The 12,491-nt window shown below is 43.5% G+C and overlaps 1 protein-coding gene across 1 annotated transcript; it reads right to left on the bottom strand.

Annotated features, from left to right (window-relative positions):
• Positions 1-739: 739 nt before the first annotated feature.
• On the bottom strand, positions 740-12,024 carry LOC132772282 (aquaporin-11). The gene is made up of 3 exons (XM_060771231.2): positions 9,922-12,024; positions 2,568-2,684; positions 740-1,126 (listed from the first exon to the last, which is right to left on the bottom strand). The coding sequence occupies exons 1-3, from the start codon at positions 10,523-10,525 to the stop codon at positions 1,065-1,067; spliced, it is 783 nt and encodes a 260-aa protein (XP_060627214.2). The 5' UTR covers positions 10,526-12,024; the 3' UTR covers positions 740-1,064.
• Between the last annotated feature and the right edge of the window lie 467 nt (positions 12,025-12,491).

Here is a 12,491-nt window from a genome sequence, read left to right as displayed (position 1 = left end):
ATTTCTCTTCCTTCTTGTTCTTTCACTCCCATTTGTAACTATGAATCACTTGTAAGTCGGATGTTTGTGACTTGGGGACTGCCTGTACTTGGTGGACAGAAGTTGTATTATTCCACAGGGCTTATTTTTAAGGTGAATAATACTGTGGAGTAAAGAACTGAACTTTGCTCTTAGCTGGCCTCTCTAATCCCAAGCAAAAGCCTTCTGCTGGTGTAAACCAAAGCCTTAGGAAGAGTGCCGGAGTTCAAGCAACAACAATTTGCTTTTTTTTGTGCTTTTCAGCTCTTCCTGTTAAAAACTGACATTATTAACAAAACCGCAATCTCAAACCTCACTGAAATGTCCAAAAAGAGGGAGGAAAGGCCAAGTATTGCTTATTTCTGGGCCCTATATTGTTTTCATTCCACCGACCTCATTTTTAGTCATACAAATGAGTCAGAGCCCACCATTATGGGCTCAAAACTGTGTGAAAAGGATTTTATTAAAACATACCACAATGTTCCCCATTCTCCGCTTCAGGTGCTTCCTTGCCTCAATGATGAAAACCTGTTAGAAGATGTTATTCACACTCCAATCTTACTCTGCTCAGTTGAAATGGGATTTCTGTGTAGATGCAGGCATGACTCTGAAGAAATAGAAATGCAAAAATGACTTGTGGCAGGTTATTTCCCAGAATGCCTGCGGTGGATTGTCTTGAAAGTAACTTGCTTAAATGGCACAGGAAGAAATGACGAAGGCATTCAGTTACCAGAAGTTATTTTAATTTGTTCTGTCTTCAACTGTACTGACTTGGAGGAGAGCTCAAAAAGAGATCCTCTTGTTTAAGGTTAGCCCATTCTTGCCATTTGAAAACCATGGTTCGGGTTGGGAAAATCAGTCCTGGGCGTTCAAGGGCACAAGCAAATTCTGTTTAATAATTAAACTGTCAGGATGTTCCAAAACAAGGGTCTGAAAGCTGTCAGAGTACGACAGATGTCCAGTTTCTTGTCTGTTTCCTCTTTGTGCAAAATGCAATTGTGCCAGTTTCATTCACAGTCTCTTGAAAAGGACTCCTTCTTGACATCCTACTCTTCTCTTTGCAGCAAGGGAAGGATTTCGTCCCATGCAATGACCACCAACACAGACCCTGAAATGATATAAACATAAAAAGGCACTTAAGGCATTGTCTGAAGACCACATGTTGACTGATTCATGCATAGTTAGGGTCACTTCAAAGCATCAACGTCCTATTCTGGATAGCTTAATTTTACTTCTTAAAAGGTGTGCACATTGTACAGTGTGACCCCCGTATCCCCCCTGGTTTCACTTACCCTCCTCTGACAAAATATGTCATTTCTAGGCATTTTCTAGGTCCGCCAGTTGGTGTGCTTCTGCTGGAAGACCTAGTAATGCCAAGGAGAGGTGTTTTTTTCTAGGCATTTCTTAGGCTAGAAAATTAGGATTTCTGGGAGTTGAAGGCCAAAACATCTGGGCAACCACAGGTTGAGAACCACTGTTCTATATGGTCAACTTCCATCAGAAGTAATTTGTTCAATATTGTTCACAATTATTCATGGTTTCATGTATTCACACAAAGTCCTGTGATGTATCTCCTACCAATATAGGGCTATATTGTATGATACTGCCATAGTAAAATTCACCCTTCCTCAACCTTCACAAGTTGAGCTCCCCAACTCCATACTGTTTTTCCCTGCTGCCAGTTGTATATTTTGTTTGATTACTCCTGCAGTTGTTTTATGACTGTATTATGTTTTATGGTTTTAATTCATACATGACTCAGAGAACTTCAGTTGTTGGACCATTTAACCAATAATAAATGAGTAAAATACCAGTATATTTTCTTAGGAAAGGAAAGTGCCACTTGGCTACCGTACTTTAAAAATTGTGCTTAAGCATCTGGTTATGTTTAATTTCTTGACTAAGGAAATGTGCTTTCAGCAGCAGGGAGAGTGAGATGTTTAAAACCAGGAGTTGGAAATTCTAGACATTGGTGGACCATAATTCCTTTGAATACTCACTGTCACCACTAACTCGAGTTGCACTGCAATTTACAGAATATTATTCCCTTGTATAAACAATTAACCACTGTCTTGATTTAATTGTTAATGTGTAGCTAAACTGGATAATTTTGTTACATGCCCTCAAGTCCATTCGTTGGCAAGCAGTGCTTCAGTATTCAGATGTATTCAGAAGAGGTTTGCCATTTATATTTCTCAGATTGAGAGAGTGTGGCTTGCCCAGTGCGTTTTTGTGGTAGAGTGAATGCTGGGAATACACTCCCTGGCTTTGCATGGATATGCAGAATTGTGGATAATAGTAAAACCTATTGAAATGAAGACCGGTCCAAGAATATCATAGTACTGGAGGACCTAGAAAATGCATAGAAAGAAAGTATATTTTGTCAGAATATGGATAACTGAAGCCACAGATACCAGTCCTGTGGCTCATACTGTACTTCACCAAAGTTGTCCCTTAATTAAGGCTATGACTCTGCGTTCCTAGAACCTTATCATTAGGGCTTATGGCCCTGTGTATGCTCATGTAAATGCAAATATAAGGTTACTTACCTAAGCACGGAGCTATCCAGTACACCAGAATGTAATTCCAAAATTTTTCACTGAAGCAAGTTAAGTGCATAGAAAAAGCCAGAGCTGGGTTGAATATGGCGCCTGTGAGGTGTCCTCCTACAAGAAGACAAAAGGACATTTAACTCTAAATCTTGATTAGCATTAAATACCAAAACCAGGATCCTCCGAGCCATAGTATTTTTGAATTCTATGCATGTTGTGAAAGCTGGGCAATGATGAGAGCAGACAGCAATTAAAATCAACTCATTTGAAATGTGCTGAAGGAAAGTATTGCAGATACCATGTACTGCTAAAAAGACAAACCAATGGGTCTCAAAGTAAATCAAGCTTCAATTCAAAAGGAAAGGGGACTAAACTAGCTGTGGTGCTTATGTGATGACATGGCTCAGTGGCAAAGTCTATGATGCTCTGCAAGGTAGAAGGCAGTAAGAAAATGTGAAAACAGCATTACACATGGATTGCCATTGCCTCAATCAAGGAAGCCATGGGCCTAAGGTTGCAGAACCTGAGCTGTTTGAAGACTGAATCTCTTGGAGATCTCTCATCTATAGAATTGCCATACGGGAAAGACCTTCTGGCAAAGAACAAATCTTATGCTGAACTGAACAGGTGCTGCAAAACCAAACTGTGCCTCAGAATTGGTGCTGTACTGTTTACACATGTATGCTGCCTTTTGAAGTCCTGAGCAAACTCTCAACTGGAGGAAAGGGGAGAGAGCGCTGATATCAGCAATCCCTTGAAAAAAGGGCAATGTTTGGGGTTTGTGACATGCCAGAGGCCTGTGTTGTAGAAGTTAATAATTCTCAATGACGATGCTTCTGATAAATAGCACGCTTTCATCCTGATACTATCCCTATGAGGTCTGGTGCTGCTATTCCCTTGTTACAAATAGGAGCTGAGTCAGCAAAAGTATGTCTTGCCAGAGACCGTCCCAGGGAATTCTGGATTTGGCAATGGATTCCTCAGGCCACCCACATCCAGACCTCCAGTGAGCCTCATTGTGCACAGAATAATGGTTAACAGCTAGAGTTATGACAGTCTGGAGTTCAAATACAGTCTTAGCCATAGGCTTTCTAGATATTATAAATTGCTGTCTAACTCCCACCTTTCTCTTATGCCATTAAGGAGAATAATACCAACATTTCTCACATGATTATTAGAAGAGCTTTTGTCAAAATTAAAAGTGTTGTATAACTACTAGCTAAGTAAATTGTCCAAAGCTACTAATGCAAGAGTAATCAACTAAAGATCTCCCGATAAAGGAAGGGTTTTGAGGGGTGGCAGGGAGAGAACTGCAACTCTTACTCCTCAGCAAGCATAAGTTACCATACAGAGTTTGGGGAGCTGCAGTTCAAAAATATCTGGAGGACAGCAGCTGACCAAATCTGTATGAAAGATATCCAAAAAATGGCATTGTTATCTCATGATGGCAGACAGCCCCAGCAATGGCAGGTTCTGAAACAATTTCATAAATGTGATAGCATTTCCCTTTTTGTTTGCTGGTCCATTTTTTAAATTGGTTCCAAATGTTCCTCTACTAAATGGACCAGAATTAGATGATTGTGATGAAGAAGAAATCCCACTTTTCTCTCTTAAACAAGACTCAAAGCCTCTAGCAACCTGAGTCCTAATAAATGACTATAAAAATGGTTTCCTAAGGGAAAACCTCTGTTTTCATAGATGATACATTTCTGCTTCTGCTTTGTCACAGAAACTTGCATAGGTTGTATAGCATAGAAGCAATCTGTCCAGATTATATAAACGAGAATATGGTCATATCTTTGCATTTCAAATGATTGCCAGTATCTGTTAAGATTTGAACTGTCTACTTTCTCTTCCAGCCTTCTTGTAGTTCAAGTTGCTATTTTTCCAATACTGTGTTAGGACTTTAAAAACGCAAACTGAACATGGCATTTAAATGGCTGCTTAATGACACACTAAGTGATTCAGGAAGTCAACAGCAGTAGAATTAGAAATCTGTTTACTTTGCTCATTAACATAGAGGTTTTCTTCTTTTTGTAACTGAATGGACAAGCCCTCTGCCAAATTAATGACCCCAGTTATGGAAAAAATGCAATGCTTGACAAGGACTAGTCTAGACTATGAGCTCACTCTCACAAGGGATAGGATTGAACATGGAATTTTTTTAAAAAAATTAAATGCATGCTGATTGCTATTTTCTGATTTTCCCAGATTGAGGCAACACAGACTAGGTTTCACGGAAATCTCTTGTTTTGGAACACAATCTTTCATGTTTTATAAGTCGTTCCAGTACTTGGCGGTTAGGGAGTTTGTTTACAAATAAAACAGATTAACTTCTGGAATTTAAGAAGATGTATTCTCAAACAGCAAGCATATATAATTTTCGCTTTTTCCAGGCAGTATTCACCTTGAGATAGAAGTACAAAGGTTATTCCAGGTTACCTTCTTTGCTCAACTGTTCTCATTGCTCTTAAGTCAACATAAGATAAGGTTAGCTCACTACAGTGGGTGGAAGAAGTCCCATTGGTTCTTCTTCTGCAAACTTTGCTTCCTTCCCAAGAAGCAAAAAGCTGAACAACTCTGGTAGATTCACAGGTGGGTACCTTTTTGGAAAATAAATTGAAGCATGGGGCTATGATTTCTGAACACAGCAAATATTGCTCACATTTTCTCAGGTGTTCTTTTCAAATAGGTATGTCTTAGCCTGCTCATGCTTTATCCCACAAGGGAAGCTGGCACATCCCTCTATTAAGAAGGGCATTCATTAAAGATTTCCTCTGAACTACTTCTATTTATCACAGGATGCTGAAACTGCACATGTGGAATGATACAAGTCTCTATAGCTTATTTGCCAATTTACACTCAGAACTGATAACTGTCTTGATTTGACAGATATTGAAGTGGTGTGAGGTTTGATTTTAGACCCAGTGGAATACAGAGCAGTCCTCCAGTTCTTTTCCTTGAAAGGCCGCACACCAAAGGAGACGTTCAATGAGATGAAAGAGGTTTATGGTGATGATTCCCCATCATATGATGTAGTGAAGAACTGGCACTGTCAATTCCACTGTGGTTGGACTTCGGAGCAAACAGCTCCAATTCCAGGGCGACTCCACTCAGCTATTGATGAACAAGTGGAGGTTGCCATTTTGGAAAATCGCCACGTAACCATTTGCCACCTAGCCCAAAATGTCAAGATGAATGTGTGGTCCAGGGGAAAAAATCATCCAAGACCATCTTCATCTGCATAAGGTATTCTCTCGCTGGGTCCTCCGGCTGCTCACACCTTTTCAGAAGCAGGAACAAATCGAATGCTCTCAGGTTCTATTGACAGTGATGTGCCATGGTAACCAGGAGGACTTTTTCAACAAATGTATTTATCATGCCATCAGCAACCATACCATTGTATTACATTTCTAACAGAACAAAACAAACAAACAGATTTTTTTAAAACAAAAACAAAAACACAGATTTTGCAAACTTGGTAGTTGATTAAATGTCCTTTGACCAGTATCTGGCCACTTGGAGTGCTTCTGGTGTTGCCGCAAGAAGGTCCTCCATTGTACATGTGGCAGGGCTCAGGTTGCATTGCTGCAAATTGATCACACAGGATGAAAGCTGGGTCCCTCACTCTGATCCTGAGACTAAAATCCAGTCGATGCAATGGAAGCATCATGACTCACTGTGTCCAAAGAAGGCACGTGCCCAACTCTCAGCAGGTATGGCCATGCTCGCAGTATTTTGGGACCAGCACGGAATAGTATTGATGGATTTCCTAGCAAAGGGTACCATAATAACTGGGACACACTATGCTTCACTGCTACAGAAATTGCAGGAGGCCATCAAAACCAAGAAATGTGGCATGCTTATCAAAGGTGTCCGCTTTGTGCAAAACAATGCACCAGTTCACAATGCACATGTTGTTGCCCAAATGGAAGCTTGTTCCTGTGGCTTTGAAATTTGACCACATCCTCCTTATTCACCCAACCTCTCACCATCCGACTTCCACCTCTTTCCAACAACGAAGTTATTTTTGAAAAGCAAGCATTTTTCAGATGATGAGACTCTGATTTCTGAAGTCAACACGAAGCTTAAGATCTTCTGGTGAGGCCCTGCTCTCGACCCCGCCACTATCACAAGTGAGGTTGGTGGGGACGAGGAGCAGGGCCTTCTCAGTGGTGGCCCCCCACCTGTGGAACTCACTCCCCGGGGAGATTAGATCGGCGACTTCCCTTCTGGCGTTTAGGAAAAAATTGAAGACCTGGGTGTGGGACCAAGCCTTTGGTCATTCTGACAACTAATTTAAGGATCTGACGATAGACAAGGACAAATGGAATGGAATGGATATATGGACTCTGAACCCTGAGCATGAGATTGTTTTATTATTTTATTATGTATTGATGTTTTAATTTAACTGTTGAATTGTTTTGTATTTTGTACTGCTTGTCAATGGATTTGGGCATCTAATTGTGCCTCCTCTGTAAGCCGCCCTGAGTCCTCCCCCCCCCCCCCCGGGTGAGAAGGGCGGGGTATAAGTAAGTGAAATAATAATAATAATAACACGTGGCTTTTGTAGCAACCTGTTGACTTCTACAAGCAAGGTGTTTACAGTTGCTTAAAAAAATGGGACAAGTGTGTGTCCTTAGGTGGCACCGATGGAGAGAAAGACTCATAACTGTGCCAAGCTTCATTGCTCTTTGTCCACAGGAAGTGGGTCAGGGGAAATCTTTATTTCATTTGTAATTTTCTCGGAGGACTATCACAGAATTCAAGGTTTCACCAAAAGGGCCTTTTAAAATAATTGTTCAAGTTCTTGTGGCTCAGAAAGTTGACTGAGATAACTTTTGATTTCAAACTCAATGGTTGTGAGCATATATGTTAAATAATTTGGCTTTTTTTTTTTTTGCGGAAAGTGTACTTTTGTCCTCAGCAAAGTCTGCTCATCAGCCTCATGCATGATATGAAGGCACTTAATTTTGTTCCCCAGTTTGTTCTAGCAGAGGTTACCAGAGGTAATTTAGACATCCCTGCTGAACAGACAGAAATAAACCTTTCCTCTTGTGTGTTCACCGTGTTTAATGTTCTGCAACTAAGTTCTCTGTGCCAATATTTCAATAAGGTTATATAAGGGCAAACCGGGTGGCCTGATTCTGATACTGTAGGATTTGGGATTTGACATTTACAAGTTACATGCTTGTTTTTCGTTAATAGCCAGTTGTACTACAACCTGAGGTTTTACAGAGGCACTCAAATCAATTAACTGTAATAACACTAAAAAACATCAGAGATGGGAAATTTACGTTCATAGAAGTAGGCCATGCCAGAAATAAATATGCTTGCAATGCTGCATTATATCTGTTCTGCTTCGTACCATATAGGATTGACAGCAGCAAGCCACATATAGCATCTATATGTGTAAATCAAGCATGGGCAAATGTCATCCTTCCAGGTGTTTTGGACTTCAGTTCCCACAATTCCTTACCAGGAGTTGGGAGTCCAAAACACCAGGAGGAATGAGGTTTGTCCATGCCCCGTCTAAAGTAATGAGAGATAATGTGGCTTATTTTATTATAGCTTCAGCATGTTGCCTCAAAGCCAACCCCAAGACAATGCCTGTCCTCTATGGAAGGAATTGCAGTAGACTTGGAGGTCGTTACAAAGCAAACTTCAGGGCTTTAAAAATACTATGTTCTCCATTAATGTAAACATTTCCATCTGAAGCCGAAATATCATTCTCTCCTCCAATTTAGGGCAGAAGGAATCCATCAGGAAAAGGAAAAACAGCAAGCAAAGAGAATATATCACAAGAATAATTGAGATTAGTGGGATGAAGGGAGGAAAAGCTGCTGCTTCATACATCCAACATCAACTATTGAAACAAAATAGGTAAAAGTGGTACCGTTCCTTCAGGCATAAACTCTCACTGTCAGCAACTGGCATGTACACTGGGAAAAGGGCATTGCCACCTGGCTTTTGCTAGAAGCAACAAGTGTCTTCAATGTACTGCTGTCTGAACTGGGAAATGTTACCTTTTTAGAATGAAACTCCCCAAATCCCTCAGTCAGCCATTCTGCTCAATTAATAGCTACCTTCTGGTGCAAAATTTGGCTAAAGTAGTGGTTTTCAATCAGGGCTCCATGGAACCATAGATTTTTGAAGGGTGCTTAACAAAAGAACACTGTTAAAGGAAAACTAGATGCTCTGGAAGACGGCTTGCTTGCCATTATTGGTTTTGCAGGACTGCTACATGTGTTGATGTCAGCACCTGAGTTCATTACCCAACACTGAGAACAAATGGGGTATATTGAACACTGGAGAAATAGAGGCTATATCTTAGACTTTTACCCAACCTCTGATTCACAATCTCTGCAATGCCCAAGATACTATGTGGTTCACCAACAGATCATTCAGAGTGGAAACATTCCCTGAAGACAAAAACTTTGAACACAATGGGACTGAACTATAGTTGATAAACAGTACGGCCCCTGTATCCATAGTTTCAATTAACCACATCTGACAAGTTACACACCTTCTAGGCATTTTCTTAATCCTCCAAAATGACTCCATGGCATTCTTACGCTAGAAGTCCTTTATTTTGACAGGGTTCACTATTATCCAATTTTGCGTATACACATAAAGTGCAACAACACATCCTTGTGGGTACGGGGAGCATACTGTATGCAACTATTTTAGATATGCTCAAGGGCTTGGAGCTTTGTTGCTTACACTGAGAATTTAAGGAACCTGGATGGATCAGACAAAAAGTTATCTGATTTAGCATTCAGTTTCCTAGGCCTATTAGAAGTCCCGCAACAGGACATGAGCCTAATGGCAGACCTTTACTTATATTTTGCAACATCTGTTACATAGAGGCATGTTGCCTCTCAGACCAGAAGGCGTATCTTACTCTGCTGAACTCTAACGTCAATAAACACTATAAAGCCAGTTGTATAACCATTTAGCAATCTTTGAAAGTTTATGGTCCCAGACAAGGGAAGAAATCAGGGAAAGGGTCATAAACCTCTCTTCCCTGAACTTTCTCTTTCAGGGGAGCCACATTTTGCTCCCACTCTGTTGCCCTTACATTGGCAGGCATTGGTGGCAGATAGGTATGGGCAAATTTGGGTCCTCCTTCCAAGTGTTTTGGACTTCAACTCCCACAATTCCTAACTGCCTACCAGAGGGAGGACCCAAGTTTGCCCATGCCTGCTCTAACTGGTTCCATCACTTATAGTTTTAATAAGATGTTGATGCCATGTTTTACTTCCCTTCATGTCCTATCACATGAAATCTGGAGTGACCTATTTGGTGGCAGGGTGGAATGTGCATTCTCTCTCCAAGTGAATCCACAAACCTTCGTAGACCAAGGTGGTGATCAGGAGGGCGACCAGGTGGCTCCTGGCCTGGTGGCTGAGGGACTCGAACTGGAGCAGCATCAGGTGGAGCAGGAAGGAGAAGAGCAGCTCCAGGACAAAGGCGTGGGCCACCGAAGTCTGAAGGGGGCTGGTGCAGGCCTCGTCCCTGGCCCTTGCGTGGGCAGCTGTCACACCTAGCATCCAGATGCCACGGGTAAAGAGGTGAGCTGAGATGGCACCCAGAAACTGGGCTGAGGTGTGCAGCGCCCAGGTTGTGCCTGCCAGGCGCCCCTTGAAGAGGAGCTGGAAGCTGCTGGAGGGGTTGTTGACACTGCCCACAAGGGTCCGTCCGTGGAGGGCAGTGGAGAGGTAGGTGAGGGCCAGGGCGGCATGGGGCCGTGGGGGCAGCGCGGACAAGAGTGCCAGCTCCCGCGTGCAGGCACAGATCTGGAAGGCACCCGAGCACTCCAACACCAGGCGGTGCGCCCGTGGAGGAAGGTGCAGGTGTGACAGGCGCCGGGAGGCCCATGCCAGACCCACCGCCCAGGACATCACCAGCAGGGACAGGCAGACCTCCACCAGGGAAGGGGCAGAAGCAGGCATGGCTGGGGTCTGCCCCTCTTCGGCGGGGATTGGACCTCCTCCAGCCTCTCCGAGACCCTTCTCCCAAAGGCTCTCCTCTTGGTTCTTCTCTTGGCCCTTCTCTAGCCTCTCAAGGGATTCCTGGTCTTCTCTCTTGGCTTTTCTCTGACCTCTACAAGATTCTTCTCAAGCCTCTTCTCTCAGCCCTTCACTAGCCTCTCAAGGGCTTCCTGGACTCTTCTCTTGGACTTTCTATGGCCTCTAAAAGATTCTTCTCAAGCCTCTTCTCTCAGCCCTTCACTAGCCTCTCAAGGGCTTCCTGAACTCTTCTCTTGGACTTTCTCTGGCCTCTAAAAGATTCTTCTCAAGCCTCTTCTCTTGGGCCATCTCTAGCCTCTCAAGGGCTTTGTGGTCTCCTCGCTCGGTCCTTCTCTGGCCTCTAAAAGATTCTTCTCTACCTCTTACCCCTTCTCTATCTTCTCAAGGGCTTCCTGGACTCTTATCTTGGTCTTTCTCTGGCCTCTAAAAGATTCTTCTCTAGCCTCTCAAAGGATTCCTGGTCTCCTCTCTCGGCCCTTCTCTAGCTACTAAAAGATGGCCAAAGCCAACAGAAAGGAAGGTACCATGAAAATGAACACAATCTGGCTACCAGTCTTTTTTTAAAAAAACTCTAAAATTGGGAGAGTAACAAATAATAACACTCAGAAAACAGGGGAATTCCAGACAGGAAACAATCAGGGCCAGCTAACACCTCCCAGCAAAGAATTCCCCCAGGCTTTGAAGCTGCAAGGCCATTTAATGCTAATCAAAGTGGCCAATGGCAGCATTCACACTTGCCTGAAGATACATAAACCCTGGAGATACATAAACCTCACTTGCCTAGTTTCCAACAGACTTCACAGCCTCTGAGGATGCCTGCCATAGATGTGGGCGAAACGTCAGGAGAGAATGCTTCTGGAACGTGGCCATGAAAAAACTCACAGCAACTCACTGAAAGATCATTCTCTGGGCTTTTCTCTAGCCTCTCAAAGACTTCCTGGTCTCTTCTCTAGCCACGAAAAGACTTCTCTGGGCTCTCAAGGCTTGGTGGTCTCTTCTCTCTCAGTCCTTCTCTAGCCTCTGAAAGACACTTCTCTGGTCTCTTCCCTAGCCTTTCAAAGGCTTCGTTGGTCCAGGCTGTCCGAGGTCCCGGCTGCCTTCGCCCCTCGGTCCCGGGGCATTGAAACCCCCGACCAGGCTTCCTCTCTGCTTGTCCTTTCTCCTGCTCGGTACAAGCCTGGCAGCCCAGCCACAGCCGCCTCCTCCGCCGCAGTGCAGCCCGCGAGTGGGAGGGAAGGAGGGAGGGAGAGCGAGCTTGCTCTCTCTGAGCTGCCACGCCGACAGACTGGGCTTCTTCTCCAAGGATGCTTTTGGGCACCGAGAAGGGGAGCGAGGAAGAGGCGGAGGAGGAGGAGGAGGAGGCTTCCCCAATGGGGATGAAGGAGGAGGAACCCGAGGAGGCGGCGGAGGTGGAGGCAGGGACGTGCACAGCCACGGCAACGCCGTCCACAACGACGACAACAACAGGTGGCCAGAGAGGTCATGGCCCGGGCGGGGAAAGGACACAGTCGGGGACACATATTGGACATGGAACGCCCTTGCTTTCTGTGGGCACAGAGACAAGGACACAGAGCCACGGGTTCAAGCTGAAGAAAAAAAGGAGATTCCACCTAAATAAACATTAGGATAGACTGTCTTGTGGTCACTGGATTGTTGTAGGTTTTATTTATTTATTTACTAGCCGTCCCCTGCCACGCGTTGCTGTGGCCCAATCTCTGTATATGTGTTTTGTGTGTCTATATTTGTGTATATGTGTATATATGTGGTTTTGCGCATGCATAGTAATGCATTTTGATGTTTTGGCTTTTTAAGTCTCTTCTGCTGTGTTTTTCAGTGTTGGTCACTCGTTGCCCTGATAGGTATGTTGTGCCCAAATTTGGGGTCAATT

This window comes from Anolis sagrei, chromosome 3, assembly GCF_037176765.1.
Source record: "Anolis sagrei isolate rAnoSag1 chromosome 3, rAnoSag1.mat, whole genome shotgun sequence".
Classification (NCBI taxonomy): Eukaryota; Metazoa; Chordata; class Lepidosauria; order Squamata; family Dactyloidae; genus Anolis; species Anolis sagrei.
The sequence above is the reverse complement of the archived record's forward strand: the minus strand, read 5'-3'. Positions and strand labels throughout refer to the sequence as shown.